Source organism: Gadus chalcogrammus, chromosome 3 (assembly GCF_026213295.1).
Source record: "Gadus chalcogrammus isolate NIFS_2021 chromosome 3, NIFS_Gcha_1.0, whole genome shotgun sequence".
Lineage (NCBI taxonomy): Eukaryota > Metazoa > Chordata > Actinopteri > Gadiformes > Gadidae > Gadus > Gadus chalcogrammus.
The window spans coordinates 23,478,107-23,494,384 of NC_079414.1; the positions used below are offsets into that span (position 1 = coordinate 23,478,107).

At 45.7% G+C, this 16,278-nt stretch overlaps 1 protein-coding gene across 2 annotated transcripts; it reads right to left on the reverse strand.

Moving 5' to 3' along the window:
• LOC130379794 (histone lysine acetyltransferase CREBBP-like) lies at window positions 1-16,272 on the reverse strand. 2 transcript variants are annotated; one of them, XM_056586838.1, is made up of 7 exons: window positions 16,233-16,272; window positions 9,036-9,149; window positions 8,271-8,456; window positions 6,538-6,640; window positions 2,028-2,165; window positions 1,559-1,676; window positions 1-1,395 (listed from the first exon to the last, which is right to left on the reverse strand). In XM_056586838.1, the coding sequence occupies exons 1-7, from the start codon at window positions 16,264-16,266 to the stop codon at window positions 1,228-1,230; spliced, it is 861 nt and encodes a 286-aa protein (XP_056442813.1). In that variant the 5' UTR covers window positions 16,267-16,272; the 3' UTR covers window positions 1-1,227. The 2 variants fall into 2 exon arrangements, with proteins under 2 accessions (XP_056442813.1, XP_056442814.1); XM_056586839.1 differs by lacking the exon at window positions 8,271-8,456.
• Window positions 16,273-16,278: the final 6 nt, after the last annotated feature.

Here is a 16,278-nt window from a genome sequence, read left to right on the forward strand (position 1 = left end):
AAAAAGTATCCGATTTTATTTTAGAAATGAATGGATAACAGAAGCAATATGTGAATGACAGCGGGCGTGTAATGCGTTGCATGAGTGCTAGATATGGAGGGAAAGAACTGTGTGGGAGTTAAGTAAAGCAACAGACACCAATCCCAACCCAAATCCACAGGAACCAATCCTAACACAGGGCAAAACAACGCCAAACAATGGGTCTCTGTGGAGGTGGGGCGGCGTCTGGCCTGCAGGGGGAGCATGGAGCACCGGGTCTGCTGGGGTGATGGGGTCTGATTGCGGACAGGTGTCTGCAATCTGACCCAATCAGGAAGTGTGTATTTATGTGCCTGCTTGTCTTTCAGTGAGTGGTTGAGAGAGAGAGAAGGAAGATGCTCTCTGCGGCGGCCACTCTGAGACCTCGGCCACCCCCCGGAAGGTCTCCAGGAAGGCCTCTGGGTCGTCGGCCTCCCCCATTTTGGGGATATATATTTGTCGCCCCGGTCGGGTTTCCCCTCCGCGTTCTCCGGAGCCGAGTAGCTCCCGCATGGCCTCCCGGTCGGCGGCCAAGGAGCGGGCCAGTTCCACCAGGACCTCGTTCTGGGCCTGCTGTAGCTGGGTCTGACGCTCCGCTGTTTGTGCCAGGTATCCAAGGACACTGGCCAATGGCGATTTTTCCCTAATTGACTCCGCCCCACATTGGGCTCCACTGTAACGGGTTCAGGGGAGTCAGGACACAGTTCTTCAGTGAAGACGGAGCGAACTGTGTTTATTTCCACTTCGGGGCAAACAAACACAATGTCACATGAACAAAAGGACAACGTTGAGTGTTCATTCCGTCCGTCTCATGGTCTTACGACGCTCTCTCTGGCTCGCAGAGAGCGTCTTCCTTCTCTCTCTCTCAACCACTCACTGAAAGACAAGCAGGCACATAAATACACACTTCCTGATTGGGTCAGATTGCAGACACCTGTCCGCAATCAGACCCCATCACCCCAGCAGACCCGGTGCTCCATACTCCCCCTGCAGGCCAGACGCCGCCCCACCTCCACAGTCTCCATGAGGGAGAACCGCAATGAGTGTTGGGGAAAGAAGTGGACATGAGTGCCGCTGCACTGGGGGTCTGGGGCTGGCTGGAGAGCGGTTGCTGGGGCGTCAGAGGGGTGTTACCCTCTACATCTTCTGGCAGGACGGCAGGGAAAAAAATCTAAAGCACCCTCCCTGGTGGAGGTAGGGAAGGTGCACTCACTCTGTGGCCTGGGGCCCAGGGCACTGGGAGGCCAGGCTGCTGCCCCCCTGTGCGGTCAGGGGGCCCTGATTAATGATCTGCTTCTGCAGCCGCGAGCGCCTCTTCTCTTCCAGTTCCTTCTGGATTTTGTAGAGCTTCTCAGCCAGGAAGTGGTAATACTCGTCCTACGGGGAGAGGAGGGAAATGAACCAGAATATATCAAATAAACTTTAGGAGTGTCTTTTGCTTTTCTTATCACTGCAGATTCTAAAAGAGTGAGTCAGATGCCTTCCCAGAAGTGAAGCTGCCAAGGTTTGTCCTTGTGGCAGCCCGTTTCCAGAGACTCACCCTGCTGTTCGCCGACTCGTACATGTCCCCTTCCACCTTCTTGGCGTAGGCCACCAGGATCTCCATTCGCCAGTCCTTCAGGGCTGCCGGGTCCGGAGTGGGGAATATGGCTTGTACTCTGCAGCCCCAGGGAACACAAGACAAGAGAGAGAGATAATACAAGAGAGAGAGACGAGAGAGAGAGACAGAGACGGAGCGTAGAGGGAGAGAGAGAGATGAGATTCAGCAGTGTTACTTACAACAATACAAATATCCCAGGCCAACAACTTCCTCAGCTTCCTCAAATGATAGAGCCTGCAGTTGATCCAACTTCCCCACAAGAACTCTCTTACAGACAAGCATTCTTTGAACACAATAGGAGATGATTTACAACCAGATATTGATAGCTGTTCCACTGTTCATGAGTGGTGCGTGCAGTAGCCATGCATTGAAAGCATAGCGAACATCTACTGCAGGTGTGTGTACGTACAGCTTGTGGACCAGGTGATTGCGGAGGTCCTGCGTCACGTGTTCATGCCACGTCTTCCTGGTGCCGGTGGCGGAGAGGGGAGCTGCCGTGGGTAAGTTTCCCTTAGAGGCCACAGAAGAGCCGTCCGAGAGCAGCTGACTGGAGAACCAAAGGCGGGTCGGTGGGAGAATCATAGGGAAAAACAGGCCGTAAGTCATGTCAGTGCGTTTCGCTTCTAAAGCCCGTAAACCGTTAGATTCTCAAAGGGCTTGTCTGGCCCACATTATACAACACCCTGCAACCCTACAGCCAGAAACAAGTCGACAAGGCCAAGGGAAGAAACCTTGAAGAGGGAGCCCTCCTTCCTTTTCTTCTTCTCACAGCTGGAGCAGCCAATTAAGCCATCCAAGATGGCTGACACTGAAGTCACCTGTGTACCTGTGCAGCTCATTTGAGCTGTTTTACTAAAGATTGGAGTTCAAAAGTACTTATTTAAGATTATTTTTTGAAAGGAGAATGCCCGCTAAAAAATCAAAAGAGATGGATGAAATTAAGCAATCTCTGAGCAACATTCTACAAGAGATTGGCAAAATTGCCTTGCAGCAAACACAGATACTCAAGTTGTTTGAACAGGTAGACGGCCTCCAAAAGCAACTGATCAGTCTTAAAAACGAGAACAAAGAGAAGGATCGGGAAATAGTAAACCTGAAAGTCAGAATGGATGAATTTGAACAATACTCGCGCATTTATGATGTGATAATCACCGGGTTGAAGACCAGACACTGCTCCTATGCAAACGTCACAGCCTTGGCTGCACCCGGAGGGGATTCCCCGCAGGCCGAGTTGGAGACGCTGGAGACCCAGGTCGTTCAATTCCTCAGTGGCAGGGACCTGCCTATTCAACACCAACACATCGCAGATTGTCACGTTTTCCCCCGCAAACAAACCAACGCGCAGCAGCCTCCGGCGATCATAATACGATTTGTGAGTAGAAAACACAAATCGGAGTTACTGAAGCAAGGACGCAAGCTGAAGGGGACCGGCGTTTACCTTAACGAGCACCTTACGGAATTTTTTTTTGATATTGCCAGACTAGCCCGCAGACTCAGGAAAGAAAATAAGATCAAGTCTACGTGGACAAGGAATTGTAAAGTCTCCGTTAGACTTAATGGAGCCTCACCGGATGAAGAAAAGGTGCTTGTCATAAGGGAGATCAATGATCTGGAGCAGTATGATGAAACATATAGGACGGCTTGTCTGTCACTGCAGCTGGCCTACTACTGCGATCACTGTAGGATCCATTATACTTTATTTAAATATGGACCGTGTCTTCACCAGTGTCTGGCCAAAAGTTATCCTTGTCTCTCAAGATATCAAGGTATTAATCTCTTCCTACTCTATGTCCTCTTCTGTCTCATTCCCTTTAGACGCCGCAACAGTCTCTCATACATTCTATCCATTTGAGCTCAATACGGACAATGATGGAATTTATGAGACTTTCTTTAATCCTGATATGATTTATAATGCCACAAACTCTGCTAAACTGTCATGTGATTATTTCACTGAATCACAGCTCAATATTATGTTTCATGAGGGGGTCAAAAATGTATTTTCTACTTTTCATTTGAATATACGCAGTCTGCCTAAAAACTATGATTGTTTGAAACTATATCTATCAACACTGTCACACTCATTTTCAGTTTTAGCTTTTTCTGAAACATGGTTAAATTATGATATTGTGAGTCTTTATCCTTTGTCGAACTATAATTCGACTCACTCCTGCAGAAACAACAGAACAGGAGGAGTTTCTTTGTTTGTCTCAAATGTTTATAATTTCATCACAAGAAAGGATTTGAGTATCGAGTTCGATTCGATCCTTTTGGAAACTGTATTATCGACATTGCATTAGGTAATAAAAAAAACATGATAGTCGGTTGTATTTATAGGCCACCCGATTCAGATATAAATACGTTTAATTACGCATGTATTCTACTTTAGAAATCATTAACAAGGAAAATAAATTGTGTGCATTATTGGGGGATTTCAATATTAACTTGCTCAAAGAGGATCTGGTATCCATAACAGTCTTTCTGAACACACTTTACTCTGTTAATTTTTATCCCTTAATTACAAAGCCATCTCGTATTACTAGATCATCAGAATCTTTAATTGACAACATTCTTTTTAATTCTCTGGATTATGAAATCACTCCGGGTTTATTGATGTGTGATATTTCAGATCATCTTCCGGTATTTCAGATTGTTCATGCTATTGATCCTCCTAATGCTAAAGGTACTAATTCTACTTGTGGCCAATTTCAATTTCGTAAATTCACCAGAAATAACCTGCAATCTTTCAAAACAGCCATCAGGTACGTCTCTTGGGATGAGGTTCTTGGGCTAAATGATGTTGATGCAGCTTATCACCTACTTATTAATTCAGCTCTAAAATCATCTTTTCCGATGAGCAGCCATAAGTCTAAAATTAATTCTGCAAAAGGGAGACCTTGGATTACTGAAGATCTGAAGAAACGCTCCCGTAAAAAAAATAAACTCTATAGGAAAGCTATTACAAACTCCATCCCTTCTAACATAGAAACTTATAAGAAATATAAAAACAAATTTATAGCAGATATAAGGAAAGCAAAAAAAAATATTATGCAGTAAAATTCACCCAAGCTTCAAACGATATTAAGTCAACCTGGAACCTCATTAATCATTTGTTGAATCGCAAGAAATCGGCAGCAACTGCACCTGCAGAGATGCGTGGGAAAGAGAGTATCCTCTCTAACCCTAACGAAATAGCTGATGGCTTTAATACTTTTTTTGTTAATGTTGGCTCGGATCTGGCATCAAGTATCTTGGATACAAATGAGAACCCTTGTAACTTGATTAAGGGGCAATATTCTCCTCTCAATACCTTTGTACCTCCAACTTCACAGGAAGTCCATAATATCATAATGGAATTAAAGAATTCAGCCCCAGGTCATGATGGCATAAAGAGCGTCTTGATCAAAGAAACCATTGATCATTTAATTCAACCGCTAACCCATATTCTTTCTTTATCACTCCAATCTGGAATTATTCCCCTCGATCTTAAAATTGCTAAAGTTATCCCTGTTTTCAAAACAGGTGATACTGTTGATTTTGGAAAATATAGACCTATATCCATCCTGCCTTGCATCTCTAAATTATTGGAAAAATTAGTTTATGCAAGAATATCCAAGCACTTAACTGTAAACAAGATCCTATATGCTCACCAGTATGGATTCCGTAAAAAACATTCAACAGAGCATGCCTTACTCGAGCTAACTAACATAATTTCATCCGCCATGGATACTAGTAAGTTTGCCATTGGGATCTTCTTAGACTTAAGCATTCGATTGGAGTGGAGGATATTGCCCTGAAATGGTTTAAAAATTATCTAACTAACAGACAACAATATGTGTCGCTTAATGGCTATTCTTCTACCAAGTCCAGAATCATACATGGGTGCCACAGGGTTCAATACTGGGCCCTTTATTATTTTTGATTTACATAAACGATTTAGCCATGTCTTGTAAACATCTTTTTCCTGCATTATTTGCTGATGACACTAATCTTATAGCAACTCATAATGACTTTAATTATTTGATTAACTGTGTAAATTATGAATTATTCTCTATTACCAAATGGTTTCAAATGAATAATTTAACACTTAACGTGAATAAATGTAACTTTGTGATCTTTTGCAACACAAACAAGTCTTACCCCAAAGAACAAGCAAAAGTATTCATTAATGGATCAGAAATGATGCAAGTAAAAGCTACCAAATTTTGGGGAATTTTAGTTGATGAAAGACTTAACTGGTCATATCATATAGACTTGGTTTGCAAAAGGTCCACGAAGATGATGGGCATATTAAGAAAAGTGTGTCCTCTAATTCATCCTTCTGCTCATTTAACGTTATATGATAGCTTTTTGTTTCCTTATTTGAATTACTGTAATCTGGTCTGGGCAGCTTCATATCCCAACCATCTCAAAAAATTATGTATCATTCAGAAGCGATTCTTCTCACATTCGAACAGATATGCTCCATCAGCACCATGCTCAGTCAGCAATTAAATATCCCACTCACTCTTCAAAAAGCAGCTTAAAAAACATCTTATCCTTTCATGAATCATCTTATTACTGAATTTTGATTATTTTTTATTTATTTATGTACTTTGTCTCCTTATTTTCTAAAGTTTATTTGTTAGCCTTATAAATATTATTTGTTTGTGATTATTGACAGGGGTGGAACTCTTGTACAAGCCCATTGGGCTTCGTTCCCTCCTTGCACCATTATTGTGAATGTGTGCTAAATAAATAAATAAAATAAATAAATAAAAATTGGGATAGTTAGGAGTGCACTAAGGGTCAGATGTCTCTAAACTAATTTGATCATCCACTGTTGCATACGAAGAAGCTATGAATATATGCATCCCTGCAAAGTATTATGCAGAATGAGTGAGGTTTCGGAAATGACAATGTACCAATGATACGGGACTGACTTGTTAGTGTTGAATGCGTTGGGGAGGGAGGGGTCGACGTGGACGTTGCTCGGTTTGGACGTGGGCCCGCCGATCCCCGTGCCTCCGGGGGCCATCTGGTTTCCTTTAATGACAAAGACATAGCATCGCATGACAATCATTTGAGATCCTTTGGATATGGAGAAGAATCCTAGTTATTGTCATTGCACATGTACTACACAACAAAATGAGATCTCTGCATTTGACCCATCGGCAGCCTCTATTACTGCTGATGTCTTGGTCGAGTGCCCAAGCTGGAATATAACCGCAACATGTATGTCTCAATCAGTGGCGGCTGCTGGTCTTTTAAAGAGGGGAAGCTCATTTTTGGCCTACATCAAAATAGTTGTCAATTTATTTATACCTCAATTCGGCCCTCCGTTCCTTTTCAAGAAAATGCTAGCTGGCTAGTTCACTCCGACCTAGCCAACAGTATAAATGAACAAACTAACGAAACGATATTAATCTCGGAACAAGGAAATGTGGAAAGTATGTTAAACTGAAACAAGGAAATACAATAAATGTGTTTTATTCACAGTGTAAGAAATTAATAATGGAAGCAATTTCGCCAAGCAAATACCAAGAAATGTGTTGCAGTTTGTCATGAGACTTTACTTGCAAAATCCGCGATGGGACTGAACTCAGATAGTGAAGTGACTGTGTATATCTCAAAATAGCTGTCAATCAAAAAGTGATTCAGACTTTCGACTGATCCTCCAATCATAACGCGGAAGCCCAGCGTCCAGGCTAGCACAGGCCAGCCCACTGCTCCATCCACCCCCAGAGACGCTGAGCGTCCGGGGGCGGGACAAATCTGGGCATTTATCCAATGACCGTCGAGTTTCGAGGCAATGAAAAAAACTGTTCCATGCAGTCTCATTGAAGTGAATGGACGCTCGGCTTCTACGGTCTAATGCATTGACATTACGGGAATGTATGAGAAGTTAACAAAATCGAGTCAGTCTTGGATAAGATTCTTATCGAACTCGTCTTCGACATGAACGTATTTTAACGAATTTGTAGTCAATGAAATGTTAACACAACAATACATATTTGACAATTTAATGTTCGAAATTTTAGGGGAAGCTGAGCTTCCCTTGCAGTCTTAGAGAAATCGCCACTGGTCTCAATAATCTTTATGGTGCAGCCTCTTTGACTGCTGTTACTTGTTTGAGTGCACAAGTTAGAGTATAAACCCAACATGTATGTCACTATGGTCTTTGTGGTGCAGCCTTTTTTACTGCACAAGCAGGAGTATAAACCCAGCATGTATGTCTCAAAGGTGCAGCCTTTTTACTACACATGTAGAAGTATAAACTCAACATGTATGTCTCAATGGTGCAGCGTTTTTACTGCACACGCAGGTGTATAAACCCAAAATGTATGTCTCTATGGTCTTCATGGCGTGCAAGGAAACTGGAGCACCTGGAGGAAATCCACGTGGACACGGGGAGAACATGCATACACACAAGGTCCCCCCGGCCAGGGTTCAGCCCCCGGGGCCTTCAGGCTTTGAGCCAGCACTGTGCCCCGGGCGATGACATCAATGTTTAACATTGTGAGATGGTTAAAGGGGTTTCCATTTCACACCATAAATATATAACCCAATAAAACAAGCGAAACATGGAATAAAAGTAGTTTGAATTAATTTAAGGGACTGTGATATTATGAGGAGTATTATGGGAAATGTTGCTGAAGAGGTAAACAAACTTTACCAATTGCATTGATGGGTCTCAACTGCTGCGGCAGTGTTTGCTGGGTGTGTGCGTTGGTTGCTCCCGACGTCTGCCCGGCCCCTTGAGCCTGGGTTTGCCCTGGTGTCTGGCTGCTGTAGAGCAGCCCCAAGGCCGCATAGGCCCTCTGCATGGAGCTAGGGTCTAGGGGGGTCTGGCCGGCACCCACTGACGACATGGGATTGGGAAGAGCGTTGGGAGTGGTTCAATAAATTACTTTTGTATTAGAATACAAATTTAGTTACTTGTGTTGGCTGGAGAGAACAAGTATATTACGCATATTACGCACAAGCCGTGGCGTTGTTCTCACCCCCGTGCGAACAAACTAACGACCAAAGAGGCTGGAGCACAGCACTGAGTGTTGAAGGACGCGTCAAAGAACATCAAGAGGAAGAGGAAGGCGGGTTGCACCCAACTCATTTTACAGAATAAACTCCAAATTGTTTTTGAGGGGGCAGCAGTCGAGAGAAAACAAAGACTTTATACGATAGGCCAGAGCCAATTAATCCATGATTTAAGCGAACTTGAGATGAAAATAAAGACCATGAACAAGCATTTCAGTTCAGTACAGAGGCGGTTCATGTGGAGCGTTTTTAAATTGGTACTAAAGTTGGGAGGACAGAAAGTTTGTGTTAAACATATGAATAATATAACATGACTTCATCATTATATTTCTTCCATTATAAAGACAGACTTGTTTGATTCATTTGCTGTTGCAGACATTGGCCCAGGAGGCCGTGTACTCACGCTGCTGGGTGCGTTTGTCACTGGCGTTCTTGAGCGGAAGACACACAGGACAGTCGTGCCGTGTGCAGTTCTTCCAGTGAGAGATGATCTGTCTGGACGACGCACAGTGAGCCACTAGAGAGAGAGAGAGAGAGACAGAGACAGAGACAGAGAGAGATAGAGAGAGAGAGAGCGCGCCAGTGAGCAAGCAAGAGGGAGGCAACAGTTCAGATCTGCAGGTTGCCAGCATTCATCAAGTTCTCACTCACTTTTTCATCAAATATTTTGATGTATGCCTGGGGTGACCGGCACTTGTTTATGCACAGAACACACCATCCAAACTCTTGCATGCTCCTCAGTAATAACCTAGGCAAAACAATAAGAACTAGATCTGCAGCAAAAGAATCAACTTGAGGCCACGGTCGGATGAACGTTTCCCACACGAGAAAAGGAATGTCCATGGTGTAAGATACAATCGCTTGTTCTGCTTTGGAGCTGTGGCTTGCTCAACAGTCTAGCAGCTAATCTGAGGGACGATAGCAGCCTGGACATATGAGAGCCAGGACCTGGAGCACATTGCCTTGCTGCCCAGCGAGCTGCTGCTGCATCCGCAGAAGGACAACGATTATGATGGCTTCAAGCTTCGTGGACAATGTGCAAATACATACAATTACACTGTTTACGCTTTCACAAATTTGAAACACTTTTGGCAGTTCCTCAAATTAGACAGACCTACGGGCCCTTTGGCTGTTTGGCTTCACTGAGCAATCAGCTCATATTTAGATGACTCAGCCAAACTTAACATAGCATCAATGAAGAAAGGCTCCCTCAGGTGAATTGTTAACCTACTAACAATTTCCTAGTGAAGGACATTGGTAAAAGTGAAGAAACAGCCCAGAACGCCTGTGTATGTGGTGCGATCAGAAGATGGTGAAAGGGAGAGAGTGCTGCACCGCAACCTCCCTACACAGTGTATGTTCCTTCCAGTGGAACAGGCTGGTGAAGTGACAGGAGAGGAGGTTGAGTCGGATACAGCAGAGGATGAGGAGATGTACGATACAGAGGAAGTTGTGGAGACCGTTCTACCTTGGACAACAGACGGGCAGGTGGATAGACACACAGTAATGGAGGAAGAGGATTTGGATAATGGACAAATGGATCAAGGAGAGGAGGAAAAGACAAGTGCTAGGAGAAACCCACAGAGGACCCGACGTCCCCCAAAAAAGTTATCTTGCGAGTCTTGATGTCAGAGGACGGCCGGAGAAAGAGAGAAAGGGGATGGGAGTTGTGGCAAAGGGCCAAGGCAAGAAGAGCAGCAGGGCTTACGTAAAACAATGAAGCCATATCCCGAGAGGCCCTTGGTGCACACACACTCTCAATGCAGGACACATAGTCATCACGGTTTTTGTTTGTTTTCATTGACTGCTGTTTAACTGACTGTTCTGTGCATAGCAATCAGTGTTCTGTTTTGCTTATTCTGATGACTGGGACGCCATCAAGTAAAGAAGGGGTAGATGTAAGGTTGTTAATTAGACAGGCCACCATGTGGCGCTGTTTACAGCGATTTGAATATTGTGTCCCTTGTGGGCCAACGTAGTTCGTGTGTGCGCCATCTTGACACAGAGTGTGCGCCAGCATAACACAGAGTGGTCAAAGTTGACAGAGATGATCAAGAGATTGACTGCTAACCAAGAGGAGCAGATGGCCAAGCTGTCTCATCTGGAATCAAAAATTGATGCCCCACCCACTGTTCCCCCATTAAGGGTCCAGGCACCTGCTGGCACTGCAAACCAGAACTCAAGTTTTGCATGCTACCGGTGTGGGAAGCAAGGTCATACAGCCCGGGTCTGCAGAGCCGTGCTCCCTGATCCAAATCTATCCCGGACTCGCCAACAACAGCCAATGACACTTGCAGAGGAGAACACACCCAATTCAGTTCAGCATTTAAATGCCTAGAGCCTGTGGTCGCAGGGGAAACCATGGGCGAGCAGCAAGACCCCCCACGGCAGAGTAAGGAAACTGTCGGTGAGGACACCCCATTAGTGGATCCTAGGAATGAGGGGGAGGTAGAGGTCAATGGGATGAAGTGCAAAGCTCTCATTGACTCTGGCTCTCAGATAACCAGTATTACTTATGGATATTGGTGCAACCACCCAATCCTTAAGAACCAAAAGCTGCAGCCTTCTAAAATACCCATAGAGGGCGCAGCCGGTCCGAGTGTGCCGTACTATTGTGTCCTGCACATTCATTTGAAAGCACTGGGGAAAGAGTTCAAGACTGTGCCTGCCTTTGTTGTCCCTGATTCTGAGTACCGCTCCTCTGTTCCTTTGCTCATGGGAACAAATGTCACCCGTGCCTCCAGGAGGCACCTAAGAGCAGCCTACGGCCAGCAGTTTCTTCATAGGGGTAAGGAAAACCACCCAGAGTGGTACACCGCTCTACTGGAGATTGACGGCACTGACTATGGTGCAGCAGATGACATGGTGGGCCCTGCTGTGTATACTGGCCGTAAGATACGGATTCCTGCAGGGAAAGAAAGAGACTTAAGGTGTGAGATAAAAGCTGGCCCACGGCAAAAGACGTATACTGCCCTGATTGAAGGCAACTCCTCCCTACAGCTTCCCCAGAATCTCCTGGTTGCTAAAGTCTGTGCTGATGTAAAGAGGGGCTGTGCCCCTGTCAGGCTGATGAACCTGTCCCAGCATGCTATTGTGATAAGGCCACACACACATCCGGCCAATGCATTCCTGGTGGACCATGTTGTGGAATTTTCAGACGACAAGCAGAGTAGCTGTCATAGCAATGGTAGTAATAGCTGAGTCTGGACCAAGTAGTGGCAAATTGTAAGGTGGACGTAAGTGAGCAGCGGTCGAAAAAGAACACCAGCGCTCCCTCCTTAACCAGCTAGTGGAGAGGAATGTAGGCGTTTTCCTCCCAGCATCCCCTGGACTATGGCCACACAAAAACAGTGCAACATGACATACCCCTGGCTGACCCTAAGCCATTTCGACTGCCGTACCGCAAGATTCCGCCTGCACAGTGGCAAGATGTGAGGAAACTGTGGACGGAGATGGAGGCAACAGGAGTCATCAGGCCTAGTAAGAGTCCATATGCTTCCCCAGTAGTGATTATCACTAAGAAAGATGGGTCACTAAGGTTGTGCGTAGACTACAGGAAGCTAAACTCCTACAACACGAGAGATGCATTCCCCTTGCCGAGAATAGAGGAGGCTCTGGAAGCTCTGGGCCAAGCAAAGTACTTCTCCACACTTGACCTCACATCTGGTTACTGGCAGGTGGAGGTGGCAGAGCATGACAAGCACAAAACAGCATTCAGCACTCCCATGGGGCGGTTTGAGCCCAACAGAATGCCCTTTGGGCTGCAGAATGCTCCGTCCACCTTCCAGAGACTCATGACCTGCTGCTTTGGGGATTTGAACTTCACCCACCTTCTGATCTATCTCGACGACCTCATAATGTTCTCCAAAACTTTTGAAGAACACCTGGAGAGATTGCAGCTAGTTTTAGACAGGCTTCAGGAACATGGCTTGAAGTTGAAGCCCTCCAAGTGCCTTCTTGTGAGGAAAGAGGTCCAGTACTTGGGTCACTTGGTGTCTGCAGAGGGGATCAAGACAGACCCAGAGAAGATCAGCAGGGTAAAGGACTGGGAGAGGCCCACTAATCGGAAGGAATTACTGGAGTTCTTGGGGTTCGCTGGATATTACAGGCGGTACGTTGAAGGCTACTCAAGTATAGCTGCTCCTTTATACCGCCTCACATCTGGTGATCCCAGAAAGAAAATAAGGGGAAAGAAGAGATTGGGCGTCCATTCTCTGTCCAAACGGACAACAACCCACTCAAATATGTGATGTCCTCTGCAAAGCTGGATGCAACAGGCCAGCGGTGGGTGTCTCGGCTTTCTGCATTCGACTTTGACATTCAGTATCGAAGGGGATGGAGTAACGCAAATGCTGACGCCCTCTCCCATATGTCCAGCCAGGAGGTCACGCAGGTCCTACGAACCTGTCCTCAGCAGGTAACTACCAGTGAGAATGAGCACATAGAGGCACAGCCCACCCAAGAACCAGGCGGCTCCCCTGGAAAGACCGCTGAAGACCCTCAACCACCAAACCTTCAACGGCCAACGTCTAGTGAGCCCTATAAAGAGGTGGGGACAGAATCCCTGCCTGCCATGACAAAACAGGAGATCCGTGTGGGGCAGAAGGAGGACCCTGTCATTGGCCCCGTCTTGCACTTTAAATCTTTAAACCACAAACCAAACCGCAGCGAGAGATTAAGTGGTGGTGGGCAAGTGTGCCTTCTCTTAAAAGAGTGGAGGAGAGTGGTAGTAAGGGACGGTATCATGTACCGCCGCATCCAAGACGGCCAAAGGGGAGTAGTGGAGCAGTTGGTGTTGCCAGAGAAGCTACGTGCAATGGTCAGGACTGCTCTCCACGATGACTCAGGGCATCTAGGATTTGAGAGGACGTTGCAGATGATAAGAGAGAGATTTTACTGGCCAAGAATGTTCCAGGACATCAAGGCTTGGTGTGAGCAGTGTGAAAGGTGTCGTCTCAGGAAGACTCCAACTGCAGGCCTCAGGGCTCCCCTGGTCAGTATCCACTGCAGATCTCAGGGCTCCCCTGGTCAGTATCCACAGCAGTGCCCCCATGGAGCTTGTGTGTGTGGGCCAACGTAGTTCGTGTGTGCGCCATCTTGTTTCATGTTTGACCCTAATGGTTCCAAGGTGAGCAGTGTTTTAGTTATCTTGCACAATCTATATTTTGATAAATATGAGTTTAAACCACCCATCCGTTTTTTTGGTCAATATGTTGCAGAGGATGTTCGTTTACCTGTTGAGTGTTATATGTGATGTGTGTGTTTGCGTTTACTGCTTAATTTAATGTTTTCGTCCTTTTCTTCTTTTATTTGAAAGAGAATGTTTATTTAATTATATAGTTTATGGTTGTATGTATTCATTTTTACAATTTGTTGGGTCAAAGAGTATTTTCTAATTCTTGTTCCACGTTTGACCCTAATGTTTCCAAGGTTCCAAGTTCCAAGACGACTGACTATTGAAGAATTTCCACTGTTGGGGAATAAATTGCCAATATTGCCGATATTTAGATTCTACATCTGCTTCAAGTTATTATTTGAGATTAAAGCACTGACAAGGAACTATAAATCAAGGCCTTCTTAGATTTGATAGTTTCCAATTAACAAATACAGAAGTTAAGTTTAATGTTTGTTATACAGTCCATGTGCTCATCACACACAATGCTGATTTTTACTGCTTTTTTGGTTGACTACTAGAGGGATACACAGCGATATCAATTTTGTATTCATTGGAGAATTTCGGAAACTTGACTCATCAGGTTTAATTGCATTTTAGTTGTCAAGTTGTACCCTGCTGTTCATGGCTGGGTACTTTGAAAATGGCCTATCCTGTAGAAATATTCACAGAACGAAGACTTTAGAAAAGTGCTGCTGCCTGACTCCACAGCTGTTATAAAAAACTAGGAGACACTAGGACTCACTACAGGGATTGTGTCTTTAGTTCCCCGCGTCAGATCGCAGCGTGAATCCGTGTTAATTATGATAGCCAGTAGGGTGGGTGAGGCACAGTGGCGGCTGGTGGTTTTTAAAGTTAGGGGGGAAGGACTGCGCGCTTGGTTGCCATTGGCCTGCTTGCACTGTTGGTGTATGGTGGAATAAGTATGTGAGACTCAAGTTGTTTCAGGGTGTTTTGGTGAACTACAAAATAGTGGGGAGGGATAGTTATGTGAATAAAATTGATACAGAGCCACGAGTGGCATCACTGCAATTTGAAAGCTGGTGGGCAGCATGTCTTTGAAATGGACTACAAGGACAGAAGGAAAGGATGCAAAGCCCATTAGTCAAATCAGGCCTACTCTTGATTTGTAAAAGTAAATAGAAAAATCTGGGCCTATTTTTGCCCTCAATGACTGAAGTGACTGGTGTTAATTTAGCTATGTTTATTTTCAGTTACAATTTGTCTTAAGAAAAACTCAAGACCAAAAGTGATGCCATTTAAAATGCATCATGCTCTGAATCATTCACCCTTTCCACACCCTCTCCACAATATCAAACAGAAGTACAGTCAGAGTAACAAACTAGTAAAAGAACGAGAACATTATTTCAAACAACCTGATTTATAGGCATGCTGCCTAACAAGGAAAGTCGCATAGCAGCACCAACGTCAACTTGAAACTTGTCGTGGCATTTGGTTGCCCTATCAAGATTTTGAAACCATGAACAGCCCTCGTTGGAGATTTGCTATTATTGATTAGCAAACAGGGCCACCAATACAATTGGTTCGCTAGTATTGGATAGTATAGTATTTTCCCAGCCTAACGTGGTTAAAAGTAGCCCAATTGGGTGGGAAATGAATGGGAGTCAACGGAGGCTGAGGCCTGAAGTAATTGTCAATAGGCGATAGGAGGTGCTAATGTCCCTTTCCCCAGGGAAACGAACATTATATATTCAAAGTCATTAAAGTAGTCATATTTAAGGGCATTAATTCATTACAATAGTCTGGGCAATCTACATTTATTATTCTCAACAATGTTAAGGAGGATCTTTCTCTCTCTCCTCAATGGAGAAGCCTCCACTGGTGAGGCAGTATCGTGCCTGAGGCAGTAGGGTGGGTGAGGCAGTAGGGTGGGTGAGGCAGTAGGGTGGGTGAGGCAGTAGGGTGGGTGAGGCAGTAGGGTGGGTGAGGCAGTAGGGTGGGTGAGGCAGTAGGGTGGGTGAGGCAGTAGGGTGGGTGAGGCAGTATGGCAGGTCAGGCAGTAGGGTGGGTGAGGCAGTAGGGTGGGTGAGGCAGTATGGCAGGTCAGGCAGTAGGGTGGGTGAGGCAGTAGGGTGGGTGAGGCAGTAGGGTGGGTGAGGCAGTAGGGTGGGTGAGGCAGCAGGGTGGGTGAGGCAGTAGGGTGGGTGAGGCAGTATGGCAGGGTCAGGCAGTAGGGTGGGTGAGGCAGTAGGGTGGGGGAGGCAGTAGGGTGGGGGAGGCAGTAGGGTGGGGGAGGCAGTAGGGTGGGTGAGGCAGCAGGATGGGTGAGGCAGTAGGGTGGGTGAGGCAGTAGGGTGGGTGAGGCAGTAGGGTGGGTGAGGCAGTAGGGTGGGTGAGGGAGCAGTGTGGGTGAGGGAGCAGTGTGGGTGAACGTACACAACGACCTCATGAGGCGGAGACACTCACCCTGACAGGACTTGCCGGCCTGGCAGTGGGTCATGTGGTTCAGCAC